At 41.3% G+C, this 22,707-nt stretch overlaps 1 protein-coding gene across 9 annotated transcripts in view; it reads left to right on the top strand.

Annotated features, from left to right (window-relative positions):
* The window catches only part of LOC141776438 (disco-interacting protein 2 homolog C), a 214,947-nt gene that overhangs the window by 89,275 nt on the left and 102,965 nt on the right, over positions 1–22,707 (top strand). For 7 of the 9 annotated variants that reach the window (XM_074650041.1, XM_074650042.1, XM_074650044.1 and 4 more), the window contains exon 2: positions 22,187–22,258. In XM_074650041.1, the coding sequence (XP_074506142.1) occupies positions 22,187–22,258 (72 nt within the window). Of the gene's footprint in view, positions 1–11,753; positions 11,885–21,725; positions 21,749–22,186; positions 22,259–22,707 lie in introns of those variants that run through there. The other 2 variants (XM_074650045.1, XM_074650047.1) reach the window with 2 other exon arrangements.

Genomic DNA, 22,707 nt, shown 5'->3' with positions numbered 1-22,707 from the left:
AACCAGAACAAATCGACTCTTCAACATGCAGAATGTTTCTGTCCATCTTCATCATTAATCCCTTTACTGAAAATAACTGAAAATGTTTCTGCTTTTGCGCTTTATAGCAGACCCGCTGCTATCAATAAGAAACCGTTTGCTCGAACGCATTGTGATCTCTGTACACAGCCATTTTGTGTCAAATTATTGATTTCTTTAGTAAGTTGCCGTGTATTAAGCGGGATAATGTACACTGAAGGTCATTATTGCAAAATGAACTCGGACAGGGTTGATTCAAGACCTCTCCGCACCCTGTCGGGGTTCATTTCGCAACAGGCTCGCTGAACATTATCCCTAAAAGACGCCCCCTCTGTGTCACTTTTCAGTCGCAGTAGACACCTGGTTGTGAATTCAAACAAAAACAATTGCTTAGGTTTAGGCAGCAAAACCACTATAGTTAGGTTTAGGAAAAAACCAACATGGTTGGGCTTAAAACTACGACGTTTGTAGAGTGAAATGAAAGTGAATACAGGACACAAACAAACAGCTGATTGTAACGTGAAAGTGAAACTTAACCTCATGGATAAAAGCCCTGTGTTTGTTGGACCCATCCACCTCCTCTCCCGCCCGGTGTGTCTCTTTCGCTCTTGAAACTACTTTCTCTAAGCGTTGACTGCTAGATGGGTTTACGTTGTACTTAATCGAAAGCTTGATGAAAGGGTGCCTTGTGCGTCGGTATCACACCCCAAGGGGCGTGACAAAGCCTCGGTTTTTGACGCCCTGGTAATGAGAACGGGCTTGGTAGCCGTACAAGAACTTTGACTGAATAAAATAGTCAAAAATGCTGGTTTGAATCTGAAACTGTCTAACGAAACAAGAAGCTAAGAAGAGTTAAAGTCCGGTTTGATGCTCCATGCTGAGGACATATTTCAGTAGGTACCAAAGAAACATTGAGGTTGGATCTCCGGCACTTATATTGAGACATTCAGCAGCTTTCTTGCTCGAGGACAGTCTGTAGAATCAACCCAGCGACCTACCCTGTCCAAAACTTATTATTGTGTCTTATTCACCGTTAGCTCACCCTGCCGGCCAACTTTCAAACACCACGATGGAGTGAACCAGAGCTGCTGTTTCACACCCAGTTCCTGTGGTCACATCAGGCTGTTTAACGCCCTCGGATTTCACATTTCTGCAGTTTAAATCTGCTCCGGACTGTGTAGGAAATTGTGTTTTCTTCTTTCATAGCTTGGGCATTAAGTGGGATATACAGTAGGTTGAGTTGGAGAGGTGAAATGTGTGGGAGTCGGGGCGATATTTCACTGCTTTCTCAGAGTGATTTCTGTTTATGGAAGATTACATTTTGACAGAAAAAGAAACCCCAGACGTGAAATGATGGAGGACACCACCCTCGCTCATTATGTTGTGGTGAGGAGTGGAAAAGAGAGAAGTCTTTAAAACCCAAACACTTCACGAGAAAGCTCTCAGCGTGACGTCTCGGCCGTCCAGTTCTTCAACACAAACTGATTCAAAAGTGTCAGGAAAAGACGTCTAACGAGTCCTTCGCTTGTGTTTTTTTAACCATCTGCCCACTTTGATCTCCTCTCAGCTGCTGCTACAACATTAATGTCTGCAGCCATGTTTGATTTGGGCCGAGGCCTGAAGTGTGAATAGCGAGGTATCAAGGTTGAGGGAGTTTCTGTGTTCCTGCACTTCGCAGTGAGTAGGAGTCCTTTAGCGACAGGGAGCTGAGGAGGCAGGGAGGAAGAGGATAGAAAAGAGGAGGAGATGATCAAAAACAGAAGAAGAAAGGGAGAACAGAGATGTAGAAGAACAATCTTCTGCTGACTAAACCTCCGGAGTGAAAGTGTTTTCTTGTATAAAGCAGTGAGAGAGAGAGAGAGAGAGAGAGAGAGAGCTCCTGAGAGACTGAGGGAGAAACTGAGCTAAAGGCCTCTCAGATTAAAACCACATTGTTTTAGCAGCACACGTTGGTATTTCCTCTCGGTCGGGCTGCTCGGGGGCTGCTGGGTGGAGCACCGGGGGGAACGCGAGAGCCTCGCCAAGCAGCTGACTCTCTGCAGCACATGGAAGCACCTCCGCCGCTCTCGCCATGCCCGGCAACAGAGGGAGGGATGGAGGAAGTCGTCGCTAGTGGTTAAGGTCCCGGAGGGTTGAAGGGTGCGCTGGTCGACTCTCTCGGGCTCCGTCTGGCAACCGGGATGAAATGCGAGTAAAGTTTCTTCAGGCTCGTAAGGAGCGCTGACGAGCAGGAGAGTCACGGTTTGGATCAAATCAGTAGCATCAAAACGGTTCAACGCTGCAGCCAAAACCTTTAATCTCAAGACAGAACTGATTCGCAGGTCAAAAGATGTCAAAACATCTGGCTAGGAAAACTAGGAACAACTCATCGATTATTTCATTCAGCATGAAAAAAAAGCATAAAAAAATTACTAATTGAATAAATAAATCTTAGTCGAGTAAGAACAACACAACAGATTATTCAATTAATCAACTAAGCTAAATAAATTATAATATAAACTCTTATTTAACAGAGCTTGATCTGAAAATATGCCGACTCTACAGGTCGTTCCCCCGCTGTCTCTCTCTCTGCCCGCTGAGCAGCTGAGCGGAGGAGACCGCCGGCGTTGTCCTTTCAAAACTACTCGCTGACTGCTAACGTTACTCGTGATGAGTGTACGCCATCCAGTCGAGTAACCTTGACGGCTCGTTCATCCTGTTTATTAACTATTTTAGGGAACCCAAAAGTTAAACTTCATTTACAACTACTTTCCACTTATAAATATGATAAATGAAGCATAAAGACGAAAAGAAATCCCTCCTCTGACGGCTCAAACACATGAGTGACAGGTTGACACAGTTCACATTACTACCCAGAATGCCATTTGGCAGTGAGCAGCACGTCGTTGGCTCTGTGACATACTCTATTTCCAAATGAGCAGAAGGCAGTCATATCTGGGATCTGGGTGTGAAAGGCTAATACTGTGTGATGGTTTTACACAGCCACTGGATTATGTACTCATATATGTGTGTATTTGTACGGTATATAATCTGCCGGGATTAAAACGCACTCTCGTCAAGCCACAGCAGAAGCAGAGTATTCACAGTAAAAACCAAAACGGCGATATAATCGAAGCAAAGCTCCGTTTTCTAACCGTTCAGCACAACCAGCTGAAGGGCTTATGATTGGTTTAACTTGTACTTATTGAAGCTTTATTTACCCAGTCAACGCTAACTGAGCACACATGTTCTGCTACAGCAACGCCCTGCCTCAGAGCTCGCACATTTACACAAGCGTTCGTCTGCTGAGCTCTACTGGAAGCAAATGGGCTTGTGTTTATTGGTAAAAGACTCCATTAAGTGACGGGAGCTGCTGACACTCCCACCCAACGTCTTCTGACCTGATATGTGAACTTATAAACTTTGGTTTCCTTAAACTCGTAGCACGAGACACATGTTGCTGGAATCAGTGGAACTTGCTTTTCCTGTGATGGCAGTTTCTCTGATGTCCACAGAGTACTGAGTACTCCGCATAACTTCAGATCTTCTTCAGTATTAACAAGTAGTAATCTGGGAGATTCTTGTGTTTACATCAGTGGCAACAGGAACTGCTGGTAGCTAATGCAGCACAATTACTCATGGTGGAAATCTGCCAAACATCTGGCCCGTTTCAGAATAATATATAATCTGGTATATTATTGGTTTATAATTATTGATGCATTAATGTGTTCATCACTTTAATGTTGCAGCTGGTAAAGGTGGAGCTCATTTTAATTACTTTTATATAATTAATAAGAATATATTACTTAATAATACACCATAGCTTATTTATATTTTGGGTAATTTTACAGGTCCGCAAATTTCATGGTAATTAGGTATAATTAGCAATAATTAGAAATTTCTTTGGAATTACTGCCAAATTACCCCACATATTTACCTCTAAATCTATTAAAAAATTAATTTAATAAGAACATGATTTGAATAAATATATTCCGCATTTCCCAATTAGCTTTGTATTTATTTAATACATTGTTTTCTTTTCCTGGAAATGTATTAAATAAATTACCAGCTATTGGGGAAATAGCGGAATATATTTATTAAATCATGTTTATAATAAATTAATTTTTTAATAGATTTTGAGGTAAATATGGGGGTAATTTGGCAGTAATTCCAAAGAAATTTCTAAAAGGTTACTTGCTAATTATGACCTATAATTACCATGAAATTTGCAGACCTGTTATCAAACCTTTTCGTTTTACGACATGTACGGTATCACCCTTGTGCCAGTTAATGGTACTTCTGAGTAGCTTAACTTATCCTTAAAATAACAACGTATGACATAGATAAATAAAGAAAGGGAGAGAAGATGAAGCCGAGGGTTCAGCCTCCGTATCCACGGGGACGAAGCATAAACTCCAGCATCATATAAATCCAATGAGGGAGTTTTGTAGCTGCTGCACTGCACCTCTCTGCACCGTGTTGTACATTTCCTGGCTAACACAGCTGCTCAGCCGCTCGGTTCCCCCTGAGATCACAGTCAGCTACACCGAGAGCCAAAGTCTGGGTCAACACTTCCTCTTCCTCCTCCTCCTCCTCCTCCTCCTCCTTTTCTCCAGATTGCAGCTGGCGGATGTAATTGAATTAAGGCGGAAGCTTTGTGTTTTGGTTGTGGATGCGGTAGAAAGATGCGTGCACATAGGTTACCTGTTGGTGCTTTTATTTTGAAGATCTTTCTCTTAAATAGTCTGGAGTTATGCTGGGAAACAGTCACACAGTATACTGTATATTTATATATATATACACATCTGGGAGCTGCCCAATACAACAGCTGTCTGTCAGCCAACTGAACTCGTCTGCCAAAGCAATCAGGAGTTCAAGTGTTTTTAGGCAGTGCAGAAGGGTTTTCTTTTTCACTTCCACCGTCCAAATATTCTTTTACTCCAGGCCAAACTCTCAGGCACTGAAGAGCAGAAAGAGCCCTCTGCCAACACATGATGTCACACCCAGAGACTTCACTCCTGTCACTTTGATTTAAAGTCACTTTTATTTTTAGGCCCCGCAAACATGTAGTTTCTGTTTCTTGTCAGTTTAAAAAAATACTACGCTGAAAATGTATTGTTTGAGTATCACTTACTCACCACCCGTCGGCTCCAAAGGACATGCACTTCACTGTTTTCTACACCGGGTGTCGGCAAAGAACGTATATCGATAAGAAGAGAAAAAGTCACACACTACAGCTGGAGCACCGCTGCATGCAGAGCAAAAATCTTGTCGGTTAACGGTTAATAATCGGTTAACGAGGGTCGGTTATTGTTTACGATTTTTTTTCAAAATTAGCATCCCTATACGTAACTCAACTCCAGAAAGTCAATTTGTACTACACCCTTTACAATTTGTTTTATTCATTAGAGGTAATCAAATAACAACAAATACCAAAGTTAATTGTCATGTTTAATGAGGGCTATCAATCTATTCAAATATTGAATAGCAAATTAATCACATTTTTTATCTGTTCAAAATGAACCTAAAGGGAGATTTGTCAAGTATTTAATCCTCTTATCAACATGGGAGTGGACAAATATACTGCTTTATGCAAATGTATGTACATATTTATTATTGGAAATCAATTAACGACACAAAACACCCCTCTGTAACAGCCATGACAGTGTTTCCTCGCCAAAATTTAGCCCAAGTTTGGAGCGTTATTTAACCTCCTTCGCGACAAGCTAGTATGACATGGCTGGTACCGATGGATTCCTTAGGTTTTATAGTTTCATATGATGACAGTATATTCACCTCTTACCCTATCGGACAGGTGATTTGCTAGCTTTACTAGCAACATGACATTTTGCTCAGCTCGGGCAATCAGGCAATCGTTGTTGTTATTGTTGAGCCCTGAAGAGTCCAGAATAGATCAGCTATTCCCCAGGAATCTCTTTTTTATTTAGAGCCAAACTAACCCAAGGCTGAAAGATAACCTTTTTTTGTTGCAGGAAAAATCAGAAAACATGTTCAAAATGTGGTTGTTGGTGTTTTTTTTTGGCACGCTTAAAAGCAGCCCGATCTCTTGGCAGATATCACCGTCATACAAAACAAGTTAAAGCTTTCGAGCTCCTCAGTAGATAATTGCACTGACTTGCGAGGCGGCATCATATTCCTCTAAATGACCCAGACGAGAGCGTGTGGGCTCCAATCACACAGGGTGCATTTTGGGAAGTGTGCGTCTATTTTGAGTCTGTGTGGTCGCTCCTGTGGGTTTCCTCTAAGTAGCTTTTAGCAGTGGTTTGATAAGACTTCAACACACACACACACACACTCTGTTAAACCCTGCAGTCTTACAGGGCATTAAACCCCCATTTTCATTTTCTCTAAGGCAGCTTTTGTTTGAAGGCGTGTGAAATGCGCCGGGCTCCCCTGATAACGCAGCACTTTGGAGGTTATCGACCGCTCTGCGCTGAAGTGATCTCTATCGGATCTTTACTGTGATGGGGTGCATACGTTCTCACATGCCAGCTCCTATTGGCTTATATCTTTAATCTTTTTTTACCTGTAGAGCTTTCAGGTGGATTCTTTCTTTATTGTTGTTAGCTGATGATGGATTTGGAGATTATTTGTCATCATTGAGGCTTAAAGGAAAAAAGGGGAAAGGTCAGCGTGGAGGAACAGGAAGGAGAGGAGGGATCGTCTGTTATCTGGACTACATGGAGTTTTACTTTCACTGCCCTCTTTTATTCTGCCGATATCGCAAATGTGCGAGAAACTGTTGCTCTGACCTCCCTGTGGAAGCAAATATAACAATTTAACAGTGAAGCATTTAACAGTTTATAAGACATATTTATGATTTCATACTGTTATTAAGCATCCGTTAACTTTTAATACGCCGGTTTTGAATGCTTCATGGCAGGAGTCATAGTTGTTGACAAACACATTAATAGACATTTAATAATCCGTGTTATATGGTGAGTTACTCAACATTGATTGTTTATATTATACTGATTATAAATATTTGAGTATTAACTAATTTACTGTATTTAATCTTTGTTTAGATTAGTGCATCTATGTTAATACATTTGCCAAGAAAGCAGCCTCCTTTTTAGTCAAACAGTTCATAAAAACATCCACACAAAATACAATCTATATCATAAAAAAAAGGGGAAAAGCAAATGATAATCGCAATGTGATTTTGCTTGGTAACTACCTGCAACATGACTCAGTGTTGAGAAACGTCACGGAATATTCAAGAAGACTTGTTTTTATTAGACAACTTCACACTCATTGTCTGTATGCGTGTTGATGTCTAAATGTCATACATGTCAAACCATTCACCAGAGTAGACCACAGCGCTGAACCCCAACACGACTATAACACCTGTTCCTTCAGACTCTCTCTTCCTTCCATCATAACTTCTGCTCACTTTGTGTTCCTTCACTTATCTGTTACTTTATTTCATTCTCCCTGCAGTACCATGTACCGACGGTACAGCCCATTAGAATCTGACCGAGTGTGACTGAGGATGGTTTCTGTTTAGACTCCATGATGGACTCAACAGAAGCTGAACTGGAGGTCTGCTGTCCTCTCGGCACCTTGTTGATTTAAATCCTGGGTTCAAATGACTTCAAACTGTTTTTGTTCAGTTCAATATTCCTCTTCTTACCTGTTATCATGTAAAATACTGCTCTCATGAGAGAAAAGCTCGATCAAAGGCTGACAGTGATTATTATCATCAAACCCTGCCTGGAGCTGCAGAACTGCAGTTGTTCACCTGATGTTCTGTCATTTCATATCATATATGTTAGATCCCTAAAGGAAACATTTAATAGTTTTCAGTTGACCTACATCCCTCCTTAGGGAGGTCAAAGGTCAAGGTCAGGTGGCGTCAAGTGAAGAGTTGGTGTTATGGCTATTAGTCATGTCGGTGAAGGTGAGACAAAGAGGTGCAGCTGAGAAAAGAGAGTGTTTGTCTGAAGTCTAACTGTCATCATTTCAGCCCTCAAGGTAAATATCATGTGACTGACAGCCAATTCTACCTGTAGCACAGGTGCTAGTGCTGCGCGTGTGTGTGTGTGTGTGTGTGTGTGTGTGTGTGTGTGTGTGTGTGTGTGTGTGTGTGTGTGTGTGTTGGCACAGTGGGACTGCAGCAGTATCGAGTATCAAAGGTTATCTTGTTCTATTTTGGGAATCTTCTTCTGTAGGCAAATTTCTACTGGCTGCAGGATCCGGTCCGTTGCACGCACGCACGCACGCACGCACGCACGCACGCACGCACGCACGCACGCACGCACGCACGCACGCACACACACTGACACACACACTCCCACAGTTTATCCAAAACATTTTGTGTTCTTCACCTTCTGTATGTTCCTGTTGTTTTAAGAATGTTGCCTTAAAATGGAAATAATACTTCCATACTTTATTACACTACACTAAACTTTACAAACTGACTCATGTTCACTGAGGTGCTAAATTCATTATCCCTAGAGTAGCATCAAACAATTATTGCCTTTGTAAGGACATAGAGGAGTAATGTCTACCTGAGCAGAGAATGAAGTCTCACTCCCTGTTTGTGTGTGGGATGTAATCAGAGCTTCTCCTCGCTTTGTCGTGCATGTGAGCGTGCCCTACTGGCTAGCTAACGGCCGATAACACTGTCCAGGCCCACAGCAAAGAGTCCAGAAGCAAAGAGACGAAGCTCTGGTGCTTTTTTGACAACAGCCGCTAGATGGCGCTGTGGTAGCGCTGCCGCCATTTTGGACTGAAAACGCCAATGAGTCTGTGGATGTATAAAGAGACGTCTGTAAATCAGAGGATCATTTTTTATAGGTAAATCAACTTCCCAGTAGGAACACTTAAATATCCCTCATTTAAATCATGATGTCCTAAAAGTAGTAAAATTAGTAATATCTGAATTCAGAGTTATTTTCCTCTCCATAATGAACGTGCATCAGACCCACGGGACCGCACCGCCCTGCACGCTCATATGACACATCTGGTTCTGCCAGCTTCCTGCTAGCTGTATGTGGCTGTAATAATGAATATATTGGCTGTAATTCATCACTTTTATTATCTTCTAATACACCCGTGGGCTGTATGCTGTCAGCCTGTACCGTGGTGGATGTGCTAACGTCTCTGTTCCCAAACAACTGGCTATCGGCCAGTAGATAGTAGCGCTAGTAGCATGACATCAACAGGATTTAATGGAGTTGTAGGCTATTTACTAACATGCAAGGCAAAAGCACAGGACATTTCGGTTGAGATATTACATATGACAATAGAATACAAATAATTTATTTTTTGTACTTTGTCGGTGGACGCTTTACCGGCGTCCGGTAGTCGCTTTCAGTTCAAAATGGCGTTAACGCTGCGATGGAACGACCCATTGGCTTTTGCTTCTTATCAATATACGTTCTTTGCTCTTGGTGCCATTGCGGAAGCGTAGCACCCACCTTCCAGAGAATTTCTTATGAGTCCTCCAAACAAAATGCCGAAGCAGGCCGTTAATAGGATGTGAACAGAGATTTTGTTCCAGTCATGATCTACAAGAGGTAAACTGTAGGTTGGCTAATGTGCATTATCCATTGATTTTGAGGTCTTAGTAAGTCAGACTTATTTAGTGACGCCTGATCAAACAGCTGAAGAAACGGTCTCTGTCAGTCTCTCATGCACTTTTGATTTGATTTGATTGACTCTCCCTGATGAACCGATATATTAAAGCAGGATATGATGTTATAAAAAAGCCCAGTGATTACCAGAGATCATTAAACATCCCTGAATGTCAGCCTGTGAAAAGCCTCATCAAAGAGCAGCATGAATGTGTTTTTAATCTGAAGCGTGTAATCTACTGTAACAGACACATGACACTCACCCTGCTGGAAACACCGACCCAAATCATCGACCGCGAGTCGGTCCGTGAAAATCACAAGACCACCAACGAGGAACATCATACTTCTACTGTTTTATTTTCTGCATCTGTCCTCCAGTCTGTGGAGGGTTACTGCAAACATCAAACACCGAAAGGTCACGAGGTTCAGCAGGTTTGCAGTTCAGTTAGACTCAACAGTTTCAACCGTTTTGACAAACTGTTGAAAAGCTCCGTTACAGACAAATTAAATGCAAACATCTCTGCGCCACAGAGGATTCATTTTTATTCGTTTCAGACGGTTGAAAAAGTTGAAAAACGGCCTCAAATCAGGAGAATCTAAATGTAAACAGAGTCAAAAAGTCTTCAGGTAGGAGTAGTAGCTGTGTCTTTTTTTACTTACAGCGTCTATAAAGTTATTATTATTTGTCTCTCCATATAATGAAATGTAACGCCACTAATTTCTTTTAAAGCTTGAGTGAAGATACTGGTATCATATGAAACTATGAAAACCTAAAGAATCCATTGGTACCAACCATGTCATACTAGCTCTTCTCAAAGGAGGTTAAATAACGCTCCAAACTTGCTCTACATTTTGGCGAGGAAAAACTAGCACTGCCATTTTCAAAGGGGTCCCTTGACCTCTGACCTCCAGATGTGTGAATGTAAATGGGTTCTATGGGTACCCACGAGTCTCCCCTTTACAGACATGCCCACTTTATGATAATCACATGCAGTTTGGGGCAAGTCATAGTCAAGTCAGCACACTGACACACTGACAGCTGTTGTTGCCTGTTGGGCTGCAGTTTGCCATGTTATGATTTGGACATATTGTTTTATGCTAAATGCAGTACCTGTGAGGGTTTCTGGACAATATCTGTCATTGTTTGGTGTTGTTCATTGATTTCATTTGCATAAAGCAGCATATTTTGCCCACTTCTCATGTTGATAAGAGTATTAAATACTTGACAAATCTCCCTTTAAGGTTAATTTTGAACAGATAAAAAATGTGCAATTAATTTGTGATTAATCACGATTAACTATTTGAATCGATTGGCAGCCCTAGTTTAACCCTATATTATCAACATTAGTTTAACTTTTTACGGTGCGATTCTGAATATTAAAATAAATGTTTCTGATAATTATCACAATATTAATTTCATCCACATTGCTCCCCCCTTTTGTTGGCAGTTATCGCCATAGTAACCACTAGAGATGGGAGGTCCACATCCCGAGGTGCAGAGGCTGGGGATATGAAGACAAGAACCAGGGGGAAGTGTGTGTGTGTGTGTGTGCGTGTGTGTGTGTGTGTGTGTGCGTGTGTGTGTGTGTCCTTTCTCTCACCTCACTGTGAAGTCGGCCGACAAACAAACCAATTTGTCTGTTTTGCTGATGTCGCCGTGAAGCGTGTTTGGGCAGGGAGGTTGGACCGTACCAACTGAGGGGAGACAGAGGGGGACGGACTATGTGTTTATAGTCACACGCACGCACGCACGCACGCACGCACGCACGCACGCACACACACGCACACACACACACACACTGAACACTGAGGTGAAAAGTAGTTCCTTCCCAGTTTAAATGAGGTGATATAATTGCCAACCAATCCTTTGCTGCAAAGTGTGCGTGTGTGAGTGTGTGTGTGTGTGTGTGTGTCTGTGTGTGTGTGTGTGTGTGTGTGTGTGTTAACAACAAAGGCAGCATCAGTAGCTAGATGTCAGCACACACCTTCAGCCCTTTGTCTGTGTATAGAGGAGGTTGACCTGCTCCTCTTTGAAACTAATAAGCTGCTTGTCTTTGTGTGTGCGTGCTAATAGTGTGTGTGTGTTTGTGGATGTGTGTGTGTGTGTGTGTGTGTGTGTGTGTGTGTGTGTGTGTGTGTGTCCTGCCAATGGGGAATAAGCAACCAGTGTTTTCACACAGTGAGCGGCGGGGAGGACCACAGAGGAGGACGGAGGCTCGTCTGAGAGGAGCATGAAGCTCAGTTTGTCAGGTTGTTTTAACTCCTGCTGCCTGTTAGCGTTATGCTCGGTGAGTAGCCACATATCAGGGGTGTGCGTGTGTGTGTGTGTGTGCGTGTGTGTGTGTGTGTGTGTGTGTGTGCGTGCGTGTGTGTACGAGCTGACTGGATCTAATTAGCCTAATTGGAGAAATGTTTCACAGTTGTTTAGCTTCACTTTGTTTGTTTTTCTCATTGATGGATGGAAGAAGTAATGTGAGTTTAAATATCACAACTTGTTTAAATGAGCTCTGCTTTGATGTGGAAGTTAACATTTATGTTGTTAACTAGTAGCACTGAAAATATCATGAGTTACTAGTAGTAATATCATTGGTAGTAGTGGTAGTAGTAGCGGTGTGTGATATAGAATAGTTCTTGTGAGTGCTGTGCCATGTGTTGCTCGTAGCGTATACAGTATGCCGATGATGTGATGTGATGACGAGCCATGCTGTACTTCAGACAAACTCTGCTGACCTTCTTTCTGTGGACATTTTAATTAAATTGAAGTGAAGCTTTGCAGAAATATGATCTGCAGCTGCTTCGAGCTAAACAACCATTATATTATATGTGTGATAGTAGTTCTCAGCAGCAGTAGAAGTAGTATTAGTGGGGATAGTAGTTCTCAGTAGTAGTGTAGGAGTAGTATTAGCGGTGGTGATAATGTAGTTCTCAGCAGCAGTAGTAGTGTAGGAGTAGTATTAGTGGTGATGATGGTAGTTCTCAGTAGTAGTGTAGGAGTAGTATTAATGGTGATGATGGTAGTTCTCAGTAGTAGTGTAGGAGTAGTATTAGTGGTGATGATGGTAGTTCTCAGCAGCAGTAGTAGGATTAGTAGTAGTGGTAGTATTAGTCAGTACTTTAAGCAGTAACCAGTGTTGATGTAGTTATTTGACGTCTAATCACCTGCTGACACGTCTCAGTGTGATGAACTGGATTAGCTCAGTCTGCTCTTTAATGAACTGACTGCACTAATGAAGCCACGTGCTGCAGACTAATTCATTTCCTCCGTCGTTTCATGCGGTCCAACATAAACCGTGATGGGGACTTTCCACCCATAGTTAGCTCTGTTTTTCCACAAGTGCACGTACTGCTGGGCCCGTAAATCACTTGAACTGCGTCTCTTGAACTCACGTACATTTATAATTGTGCTGGATGTGCCATGAGGAGAAACGGTTACATCGACCTCTCTCATAGTTTATGACAAGCGGCGGGGGAAATGTGTTATTTTAACACCTTCTGACATGTAGTTTGCTCCTTTATTTGCCATCATGTGTACTTTGTGAATCGCTCAGATGGGAGAAGGTAGCATTTGTGGTTTTCTTCTTTGCTTCTACAGTTTGGGAAGGAAAACAAAGACGCCAAAAAAGCTCTCATAGTTTTGGTGTCCAGGGAAAATGTCATAACTCTAAAATGTCCTCCTCTCAGGAATCAAAGACGAGCAGACATTTTTCAGCTTGACAACCAAAATATTACGGCTGGAATGATACACCTATCTCCTGATTCTATACTATCATGATACTTTGGTGCTGATTTTCAAGTATTGTGATTCGATATTACGATTTATTGTGATTTTTGTTAACTTTTTTAACACTAGACCATGAAGGGGAAAAGTTGAATCATACACTTCTTAGGACTTTTACTTTGGAAAATATCTAAATTAATACAGTAAAATTTAGATTTTCAGCATGTATGTAGTCAGAGATGTCCTGAAGTCAAATATATCAGTCATTGTCAGCAATTATTTATAATAAAAATGTTTCCAGCAACCTAAAAATCAAAGAATAAAGACATTTCCCTCACAGATAAGTGATATTTTCTTTTTAATTTATAAGGGACATGTAATGTTTTATACTTCTGGTGAATATAATCCATCAATCTTATTTCCTTAGATGTATTTTGTATATACAGTTCCCTTTGTTGACACCTTATTTTGAAAACCAGACGAAGTTACTACTTCCTCTAACTTCTCCAAGTCCGTCTCTAGCTCTCCCGTCAGCTCCGTTCTCTTTATCCATCCATGGTCAGCTCCATCAGGGCCGTTTCAATGCATTTAACATAAATGTCAGTATCTGGGTGCTCTACAGTCGTAGCGTCGGCCCATTTGACCACGGAGACGAGAGTGACGGCCGGCTCGACCGCCACGTTACCGTGATACGATGACATTTCCTGTCCGTGACAGAGTTAGCATGCAGCTTAAGCCGTGATGTCTAGCTCTGCTTTTCCTTTCAATGTGTGAAACCCAAAGTGTTTCCATCCTTTACTGGATGTGTAGTGTTTACCACGCTGGATTTAACATGTGAGGGTGCAGGTCGTATCCACGCTGACCCTTCGCCGCTTTCTACTCTTTCATCTCAGCTCACTGCGGCCGGCTGTGGTTTGTTTTGGTTGACGGATACGGAACGGATATGACGTCACGTTACTCAGACTACAACAATAAAAGTTGCAAATATATCGATTCTGGCATTAAAATTTTTTATTTCAAAATCATAAAAAAAAAGAAAATCCTTCTCAGTGAAGATAAAAAGCACCAGGACTGTAGTTTTCACCTGACGATGATGAAATTTAAAACCCCGTAATGCAACGTTCAGATGTATAAGGACAAACAAGCTTGATGTGCCTGCATTGAGCTTCTTCCTGTGTGTGTGTGTGTGTTTCTACCTGTGTGGAGGTGAGTTACCGTCCTGACTCAGCGTGTTGTCGCTGTAAACACCTGCGGCCTCCTGCTCCTCAGTCCCGGGGGGGTCTTTGGGCGTTTCCTCTCTGCGTGTGTGTGTGTGTGTGTTTGTATGTGTGTTTGCAAAGCTCTGTGTGTTTATGGGGATGTGTGTGTGTATTTGGCTTCCTCTCTCGATTATCTTAGCTTTGAGAATTACAGCATTTAATGAAAAACCGTAGAAGTAATGAAAATGCATCAGTTTAATAGAAATGCTCTCGGTGGGTTTTTATCTTTTAACAACCGCTGTGAGACTTTTTATTTATTTCATCTGACCAAATATTCAAAATATTGTTTTATGTTTGTAATTTTGACAGAATAATGACGGTGTTGATAATTATGATACCAGCTTGACATGTTTGTAAAATTAAAGGCATGAAATTGCTGTAATGAGTTTGAGACAGGAGAGCGCTCCAGGGATGACAGATTTTTTTTTTATCAACCAGGAAGTTAGCATCGCCCCGGTTCCCTCGACAACAAGCCGGTGGGATTTCTCCATCGGGTTTTTGGATTATTGCAGAAAATAAACTCTGTGGTAAACAAATATTTATGATACTTACACGTTTTGCTCATATATATATAAAGTATATAAAGGTAAAGTGACAATGGTAAAATGGCCAAACCACGATCTTTTCCTAAACCTAACGAAGTGGTTTTATTGCCTAACGTTTGTTTCTGTGAAGACGTCATGTAAGGAGGGGAAATGACACACGTGTCTCTGGACATTCATAGGAAAACGAACAAAAAAGGGGTAGTAACTTTAAGATGTCATACAAACCGTTGTATGAGAATATGTTGTACTACTAAACAATGTCTTTACACTGAAAAGAGCCGCTACATACCAATATTTATCAATTTACCAATTTATCCTTATAAAGAGCTTTTCTTGTGCCGCTACACATATTCAGCCCTGTTGTTGTTTTTCTGTCTTTTGCCTTCGTTCTATACTCTACGCACTATATTCCTGTTTCTGTTGGACAGAAATATTAAGACAGAGAGAAAGAGAGAGAAAGAGAGAGAAAGAGAGAGAAAGAGAGAGAAAGAGAGAGAAAGAGAGAGGGAGGGATGTTCTGTTCTTTCGTTATGTTTAGCTTCCAATGACCTGGAGTCACATGACACAAACCTCTCTCTCCTCTTTTCTCCCTCTTTCTCTCACCTCTTCTCTTTGTCCCTATCTGTCTCTTCTTCCTGCAGTCCTTCCTTCTCCCCCTCTTCTCATTAAACTCTCCTTTATATGCTCTCAGTTCTCCTCTCCTCTCTGTATTTCTATCTCTAGTATTGCAGCGTGGAAACAATAAAATCAACTCTGTTTCCTTTTTAGGTGCTGGATGGATGCAACACTCATCTCTCTCTCTCTCTCTCTCTCTCTCTCTCTCTCTCTCTCTCTCTGTCTTTCTGCTTTGTTTTTATCAGTCTCACTCTTTCCTCTGCTCTTACTTTCTTGTTCTTTTCCTTCTCTTTCTTTATCGTCCTCACTCTTCATATTTCTGTCATAGCTACCACTCTCTCTCTCTCTCCCTCTCTCTCTATCTCTCTCTCTCTCTCTCTCTCTCTCTCTCTCTCTCTCTCTCTCTCTCTCTCTGTGTCTCTCTCTTACTGTATATGGTCATGGAGGCTCGGCCCGGCTGTTTCTGTACAAACTGACTGGAGGTGATTTAGCAGAGCAGAGTTGTGCTCTGACGCTGCATTATGCATTATGTGTCCAAAAGTATGTGGACAACCTGGACGGTTGGACTCTTCTGGCTTCAGTAGCCTTTCTGCAGAGATTTACTCCCATTCAGACACAGGAACATTAGCGAGGTCCAACACTGATGTTTTGTGATCAGGTCTGGCTACAGGCGCAGTTTGCGTTGGTTTCAGGGGGCTCACTGAACCCCCTAGCAATGCATCGATATTTATTATTGTAACGCAGAACTAATAATTTATTGTAATGATGAATAATGTCGACCTTGTTGTGTCTTCATGCGACAGCATCGCTCTCGCGTTTGAGCACGCCTGCTTCATTGACAACATTGGATTTGAGCGTGCAAAAGACGTGGCATGTGTACGCTAAGTCTGCTTTAATCAAATTCTGGTGCGGTTCGTTTGTGCGGTTGTGAACGCAGTAATCGAACTCTGGTGGGGACCAAAACAACCGGTCTGAGCCCGCTTGTGAGAGGTAGTCTCGGAATCAAAGCCATGAAAAACAGACCAAAAGTAGCGGTGTCCACATACTTATGGCCGCATAGTAAAATTGATATTTCATAAAAACATCTGTCTGTAAAACTGAATGTAAAAAGTGACAGTTTGTGGAGCTATTGCACAATCTGGTCGTCATTACATCATCCGTTGCCATGGTGACTTCAGCAGCAGCCACAGATGCAGTGTAAGTGCACGAAGGAGAGATTTATACCACAGCGCTCGACTTCAAGGTCGAGGTTATGAGCAGACGAGCTTGGCGTCAACACAGGGAGTCACAGAGGGTGCAGCCTGCTGTATATATGTACAGTATATGTGTGTGATGGTCAATAATTCATAGGGAGCTTATAGTGAGGTTATTATACAGCCGTCATCTGGCTGCTGCTGCATATTTTAAAACTATCTAATGCATTGTTACTCAGAGATGAAGGCAGGATTGTTAGAGAGCATTCTGATCTAAAGTCTCATCACTATGGTCCTCGTGCTTTTACTCCACTTTTACTTTGTTTTACTATATAAAATAAAATAAAATATTATATTCAGGACAGCCCTAATATTTGACTACATTTTACACTATTGTTTTATGTTTTTACTTAATATTCAAAATAAGTAAAATTTCACAGACATTTAATGTCCAAAACTATTGCTACCTAATATATTCTGTTAGTACAGCATCATCTTCCTGAGAATAATTATTGTTCAGCTGTAAAAGTTCTTATCTCATACGCTCACTTTGGTTGCGTCTGGTTGCTATGATACGTAATATACGCAGAAGCACGTAGGGAGAGAGGACGGACCCGCCGGTCAACGTGTATTAGTTTCTCCTCCAGTGTTTTTGTTCAGCACTTGTTGCTACATGTAGGATGTGACGGTTGGTCTTTGTGGTATTTATCCCGCCCCTCCTCTATTGTGATTGGACAGCTGGGTCAAAAGTGAAAGTGACGAGCGCAGCGTTTTACCCAAAGTTGAACATTTGGCAACTCTCGGCGACTGGAAAAAAAACACACAGAGCTCAGTGCAGAATAGACACTCAGTTTGTAGCATAGTGTTAATACGTGGCGCTCCCATTGCAAAGAATTAAAAACAGAAAAAACGTGAACATAGCGATTGTGGCGGTTGCCCGCCATCCCCTACGGTTGGCTTGTCAATAGCGCGGTATTGCAATAATGCAGTTATTGAGACAGTCCCAACGGCAGGATGCCTCTAAAGACAGTGTTCATGCTTAGTGAACTAATTTCTGACTGTGTTGGCCTCCTCCTCCTCTTCCTCCTCTCCTCTCCTCCTCCTCCTCCTCTCTCTTCCTCCTCTTCCTCCTCCTCCTCCTCTCCTCCTCCTCCTCCTCCTCTCTCTTCCTCCTCCTCCTCCTCCTCCTCCTCCTCTCTTCCTCCTCCTCCTCCTCCTCCTCTCCTCCTCCTCCTCCTCCTCTCTCTTCCTCCTCCTCCTCCTCCTCCTCCTCCTCCTCCTCCTCCTCCTCCTCTCTTCCTCCTCCTCCTCCTTCTCCTCCTCCTCCTCATCCTCTCCTCCTAGACGTGTGTCTAACTCAAAGACGTTAAATGAACGGTCTCTCTGAGGTCAAAACATGAAAAAGGTGATGAAGGTTTTATTAAGGTGAACTCCCACGTGTATTTCATGATGGAGTATTTTACTCATGTTTTCAGCATTTCTTAGCAACAGTATTTCAAATAGTAAGTTTTTTTTTTATCTCCTGTCTGGGTCAAACTGACAATAATGTGAACTGCTGTCTGTGTGATTCAGAGAGTTTGAAGTCAAAGGTTTCATCTTATCCTCTCGCTAAACTGCTGTGATATGAAACATGTTGTCAGGCAGCGTGTGTGTGTGTTTGGATGAGCAGGAAACCTCCTCACAGCTACAGCAACTCTCTCTGACCTCTCTCTAACGGCCTGTGGCAACGTCATCCAGAGAGAGAGAGAGAGAGAGAGAGAGAGAGTGAGAGACGAGACAGTTTGGAAGCCGGCAGGAGAGGAATAGCAGCGCCTGAGTCATCCTTCCTTCCTCTGTCTCTATTTAAAGATCTTCATCCCTCCATCCTCATCAACGGCTGCTTCATTCCTCTCCCCCGGTCTAACAATGTTTTGTTGTTTCTGTACAACTTAGATCTTATTTTCATAGTTTCATATTCCGTTTCTTTTAGTAGGGGTGGCAAAAAAAATCAATTCACCTATGTATCGTGATTTTGACATCAATTTTCTAACGCCAGAATCTATATTTTTGCTTCATTTGAGTCTATGTGGAGGTAGAAGGAAGTTACCGCTTTTATTGTTGTAGTCTGAGTAACGTGACGTCATATCCGTTCCGTATCCGTCAACCAAAACAAACCGTAGCGAGCCGAAACGAGAAAGAAGAAAACGGCGGAGGGTCAGCGTGGATCCGACCTGCACCCTCACATGTTAAATCCAGCGTGGTAAACACTACACATCCAGTAAAGGATGGAAACACTTTGGATTTCACACATTGACAGGAAAAGCAGAGCTAGACATCACGGCTAAAGCTGCATGCTAACTCTGTCATGGACAGGAAACGTTATCGTATCGCGGTAACGTGGCGGTCGAGCCGGCCGTCGCTCTCATCTCCATGGACAAATGGGCCGACGCTACGACTGTAGAGCACCCAGATACTGACATTTAAGGGAACAGTATATACAAAATACATATATGGAAATAAGATTGATTGGATTATATTCACCAGAAGTACATACATGTTGAAAATCAAAAAAATTTACTGTATTAATTTAGATATTCTCTAAAGTAAAAGTCCCTAGAAGTGTATAATTCAACTTTTCCCCTTCATGGTCTAGTGTTAAAAAAGTTAACAAAAATCCCAATAAATCATAATATCAAACCGCAATACTTAAAAAACGCAATACATATACAAGTATATATACAAGTATCATGATAGTATCAAGTCCTACTAACTGTCCGTCTCTGTCTGATGGATGGAGATTACTAAGATGGAGCTGTTACAGTATCTAACAGAAGAGCTCGCAGACTGACGCATTCATTTCAGTTTGACTCGTCTTCCCTGATAAGACCGTGTGTAGCTGAGTGTGTGTGTGTTTATGTGACTTTAAGAAGTTAGCCTGTTGAAGACGAGGTCAGACCTCCCTCCATTCATCCCTTGTGTCGCCCTTCAGTGTCTCTTCTCTCCAGCTCCTCTTGCTCTCTGCAGGGTAGTTAGCTCCCCTACCAGAGACGCTAATTATTACCATGTGCCTTCACGCTACCAGAAACACACTCACACACACATAGTGACGCCGTCACCGATGACGTCCGTGCCCACAGTCAGACGGCGTGTTGATCCGTGCCAGTTAGTCACGTGTACGTGTGTTTAAGAGGGATTTGTCAAGTCAGCCGCACAAACAGCTTTTTTCCATGTTCGACAAATCCTCTGCAGATTTAGCGTCACTCAGGCCGGTTTCACGCGTCTCTCACCGCTTGACTCAGGCGACGCTCGTCACTCTGACTTCCTCTGAATTTCTTTTTTTCTTTTTACTTCGTCATCCTCCAGTCGTCGTCGTCGTCGTCTGCAGTTTCAGTTACATATGTCGCAACATTTCTGAAAGCACATTTAGGCTTGATGAGTGTTTGAGAGTGAATATATACTTATTTTATGAAGAGATATTTGGCATATTTGGGAGTTGTGTGTGTGATTGGTTTGCTTTTAAAACAATAAACACATACGGCCACACATTTGTCCAATTTTTAGAAAATACACAAATCTAAAAAACACAACGTGGAACATTCAAATAATTTGAAATAACACAAAATGTTGACACAAGATAAAATGTTTGGCAAAATAACAGCAGAAAAACACTAAAAACATGCGTATCAAGGTGTTGTTTGTTAGATTGTCGTCTTTTACTGCTCACAAAAATGTGTTATTACTCTTCAAACTACAGTTATGTGATCCACCTTTGTAACAGTGTTTTATTTTATTAGGTGTTTTTGTCCTTAGTTTGTCCGACTGTTTAGGAAAAGTACATTCAGCATTAGTAACAATGAATTCCAGATTTACCCTTATAAAACAATATATTATGATTATTTTATTATATATATATATACACATATATATATATAATAAGATAATATATTATTATTATTTTATTATAAATATATATATATATTAAAAGAATATTTATAATAATATAATTGATATTATAATATAAATATACTGTTAGAGTCCACATTAATTGAATTATAATATAATTTATATAATAATATAAGTATACCATTAGATTCCACATTTACCGTTATAAAATAATATATATATAATTATTTTATTTTATACATTAAATAAAATATTAATAATAATATAATTTATATAATAATATAAATATACCATTAGATTCCACATTTACCGTTATAAACCGGGGAGTGTTAATTCTGCTGGTGGGATTTTGTGTAATTTACTGTGTTGATTTCACCCGTTCACAACACACACAAATGCAATAGTGAAAATAAACACACTAAACTAAAAAATAAAATGAAAACCCTCCGTTAGCTAATGCAACGCCTGCAGCTTGGATTATGACCGTTGACCTGCAGTTTCTAATCAACTTAGTCAGAAAATGACTCAAATAAAATGGAATGTCATAGAAAAGCCAAAATATGCCGGAGGGGGGGCTTTAAGTAGTTCACCCAGAAAGTATGTGTGAGTGTTTGCTTTACTTCACTACTAGGAGTACACGTTGGGTGGAGTTAAACACATTCAGACGCTGTCAATCTAACACAAGCACTCAGCTGACATTCATTTACTCCCACAAGTTTCTGGCGCTCTTTTCTAAAACTTCCTTTGTAAATGTGACGAACTCCTCCCGTCCGGTGTTCCCCGGAGATTAAAACAGAACGCCAGGAATCTTTTTGTGAAAGAGTTATTGGATTCAGATGTGCTGTGTGGAAATCTGCTGATGGTACCTTCAGGTGATTTATCGCTTCACTCGGGGAGATCGGTCAGCAAGTTTTGAGGTGGTTAGTCGCCACCGTGAAAGGTGAATTAAGTGCATCTGCAGTGCGTTGAGGTCCAAATTTATGCACATACACACACACACACACACACACACACACACACACACACACACACACATGCACCCAAACTGCACCATCTGGTCTTGGTTGAGTGGAGAGAATGACTAAGCATAATGTGATCAGCTTTCGCTCTGACTGCTTTGTGTGTTTTCATCTCTTAGATTGCAGATTTCAGTGCAGCCTTGTTGTTTCTCTCTCATCTGTTTCCATTCATTCATGTCTTGTGCATCTTTCTGTACATTTTTTAGCCTCAGATATTTAGATTTCTAGTTTTGATATCTTTGAAAAACGTCAACGACATGCATTGCATACGCTTTATTCTATACTGTGACTTTGCAGGCTTCAGTATTGAGAATATGTAAATGAAATGTCTCTCTCTCTCTCTGTGTTTTCTCTGGCAGGTGATATCACACAGAAGGGCTATGAGAAGAAGCGATCCAAGCTGATTGGAGCCTTTTTCCCACAAGCACCAGGTAAGACTGACTTCCCTTCACCTTTTCATGCAGCGCTTTTAATAAATGTCAGCTCATGAAGTGCTTTCAACTTTTAGAAATATGAAAAATGATACCAAATACAATTAGGGCTGTCAATAGATTAAAGTATTTAATCGCAAATTAATCTAAAACAATTTTATCTGTTCAAAATGTCAAGTATTTAATCCTCTTATCAACATGGGAGTGGATAAATATGCAGCTTTATGCATATTTATGTATATATTTATTATTGGAAATCAATGAACAACACCAAACAATGACAGATATTGTCCAGAAACCCTCACAGGTACTGCATTTAGCATAAAACAATATGCTCAAATCACAACATGGCAAACTGCAGCCCAACAGGCAACAACAGCTGTCAGTGTGTCAGTGTGCTGACTTGACTATGACTTGCCCCAAACTGCATGTGATTATCATAAAGTGGG

This window comes from Sebastes fasciatus, chromosome 11 (assembly GCF_043250625.1).
Source record: "Sebastes fasciatus isolate fSebFas1 chromosome 11, fSebFas1.pri, whole genome shotgun sequence".
Lineage (NCBI taxonomy): Eukaryota > Metazoa > Chordata > Actinopteri > Perciformes > Sebastidae > Sebastes > Sebastes fasciatus.
The sequence above is the reverse complement of the archived record's forward strand: the minus strand, read 5'-3'. Positions and strand labels throughout refer to the sequence as shown.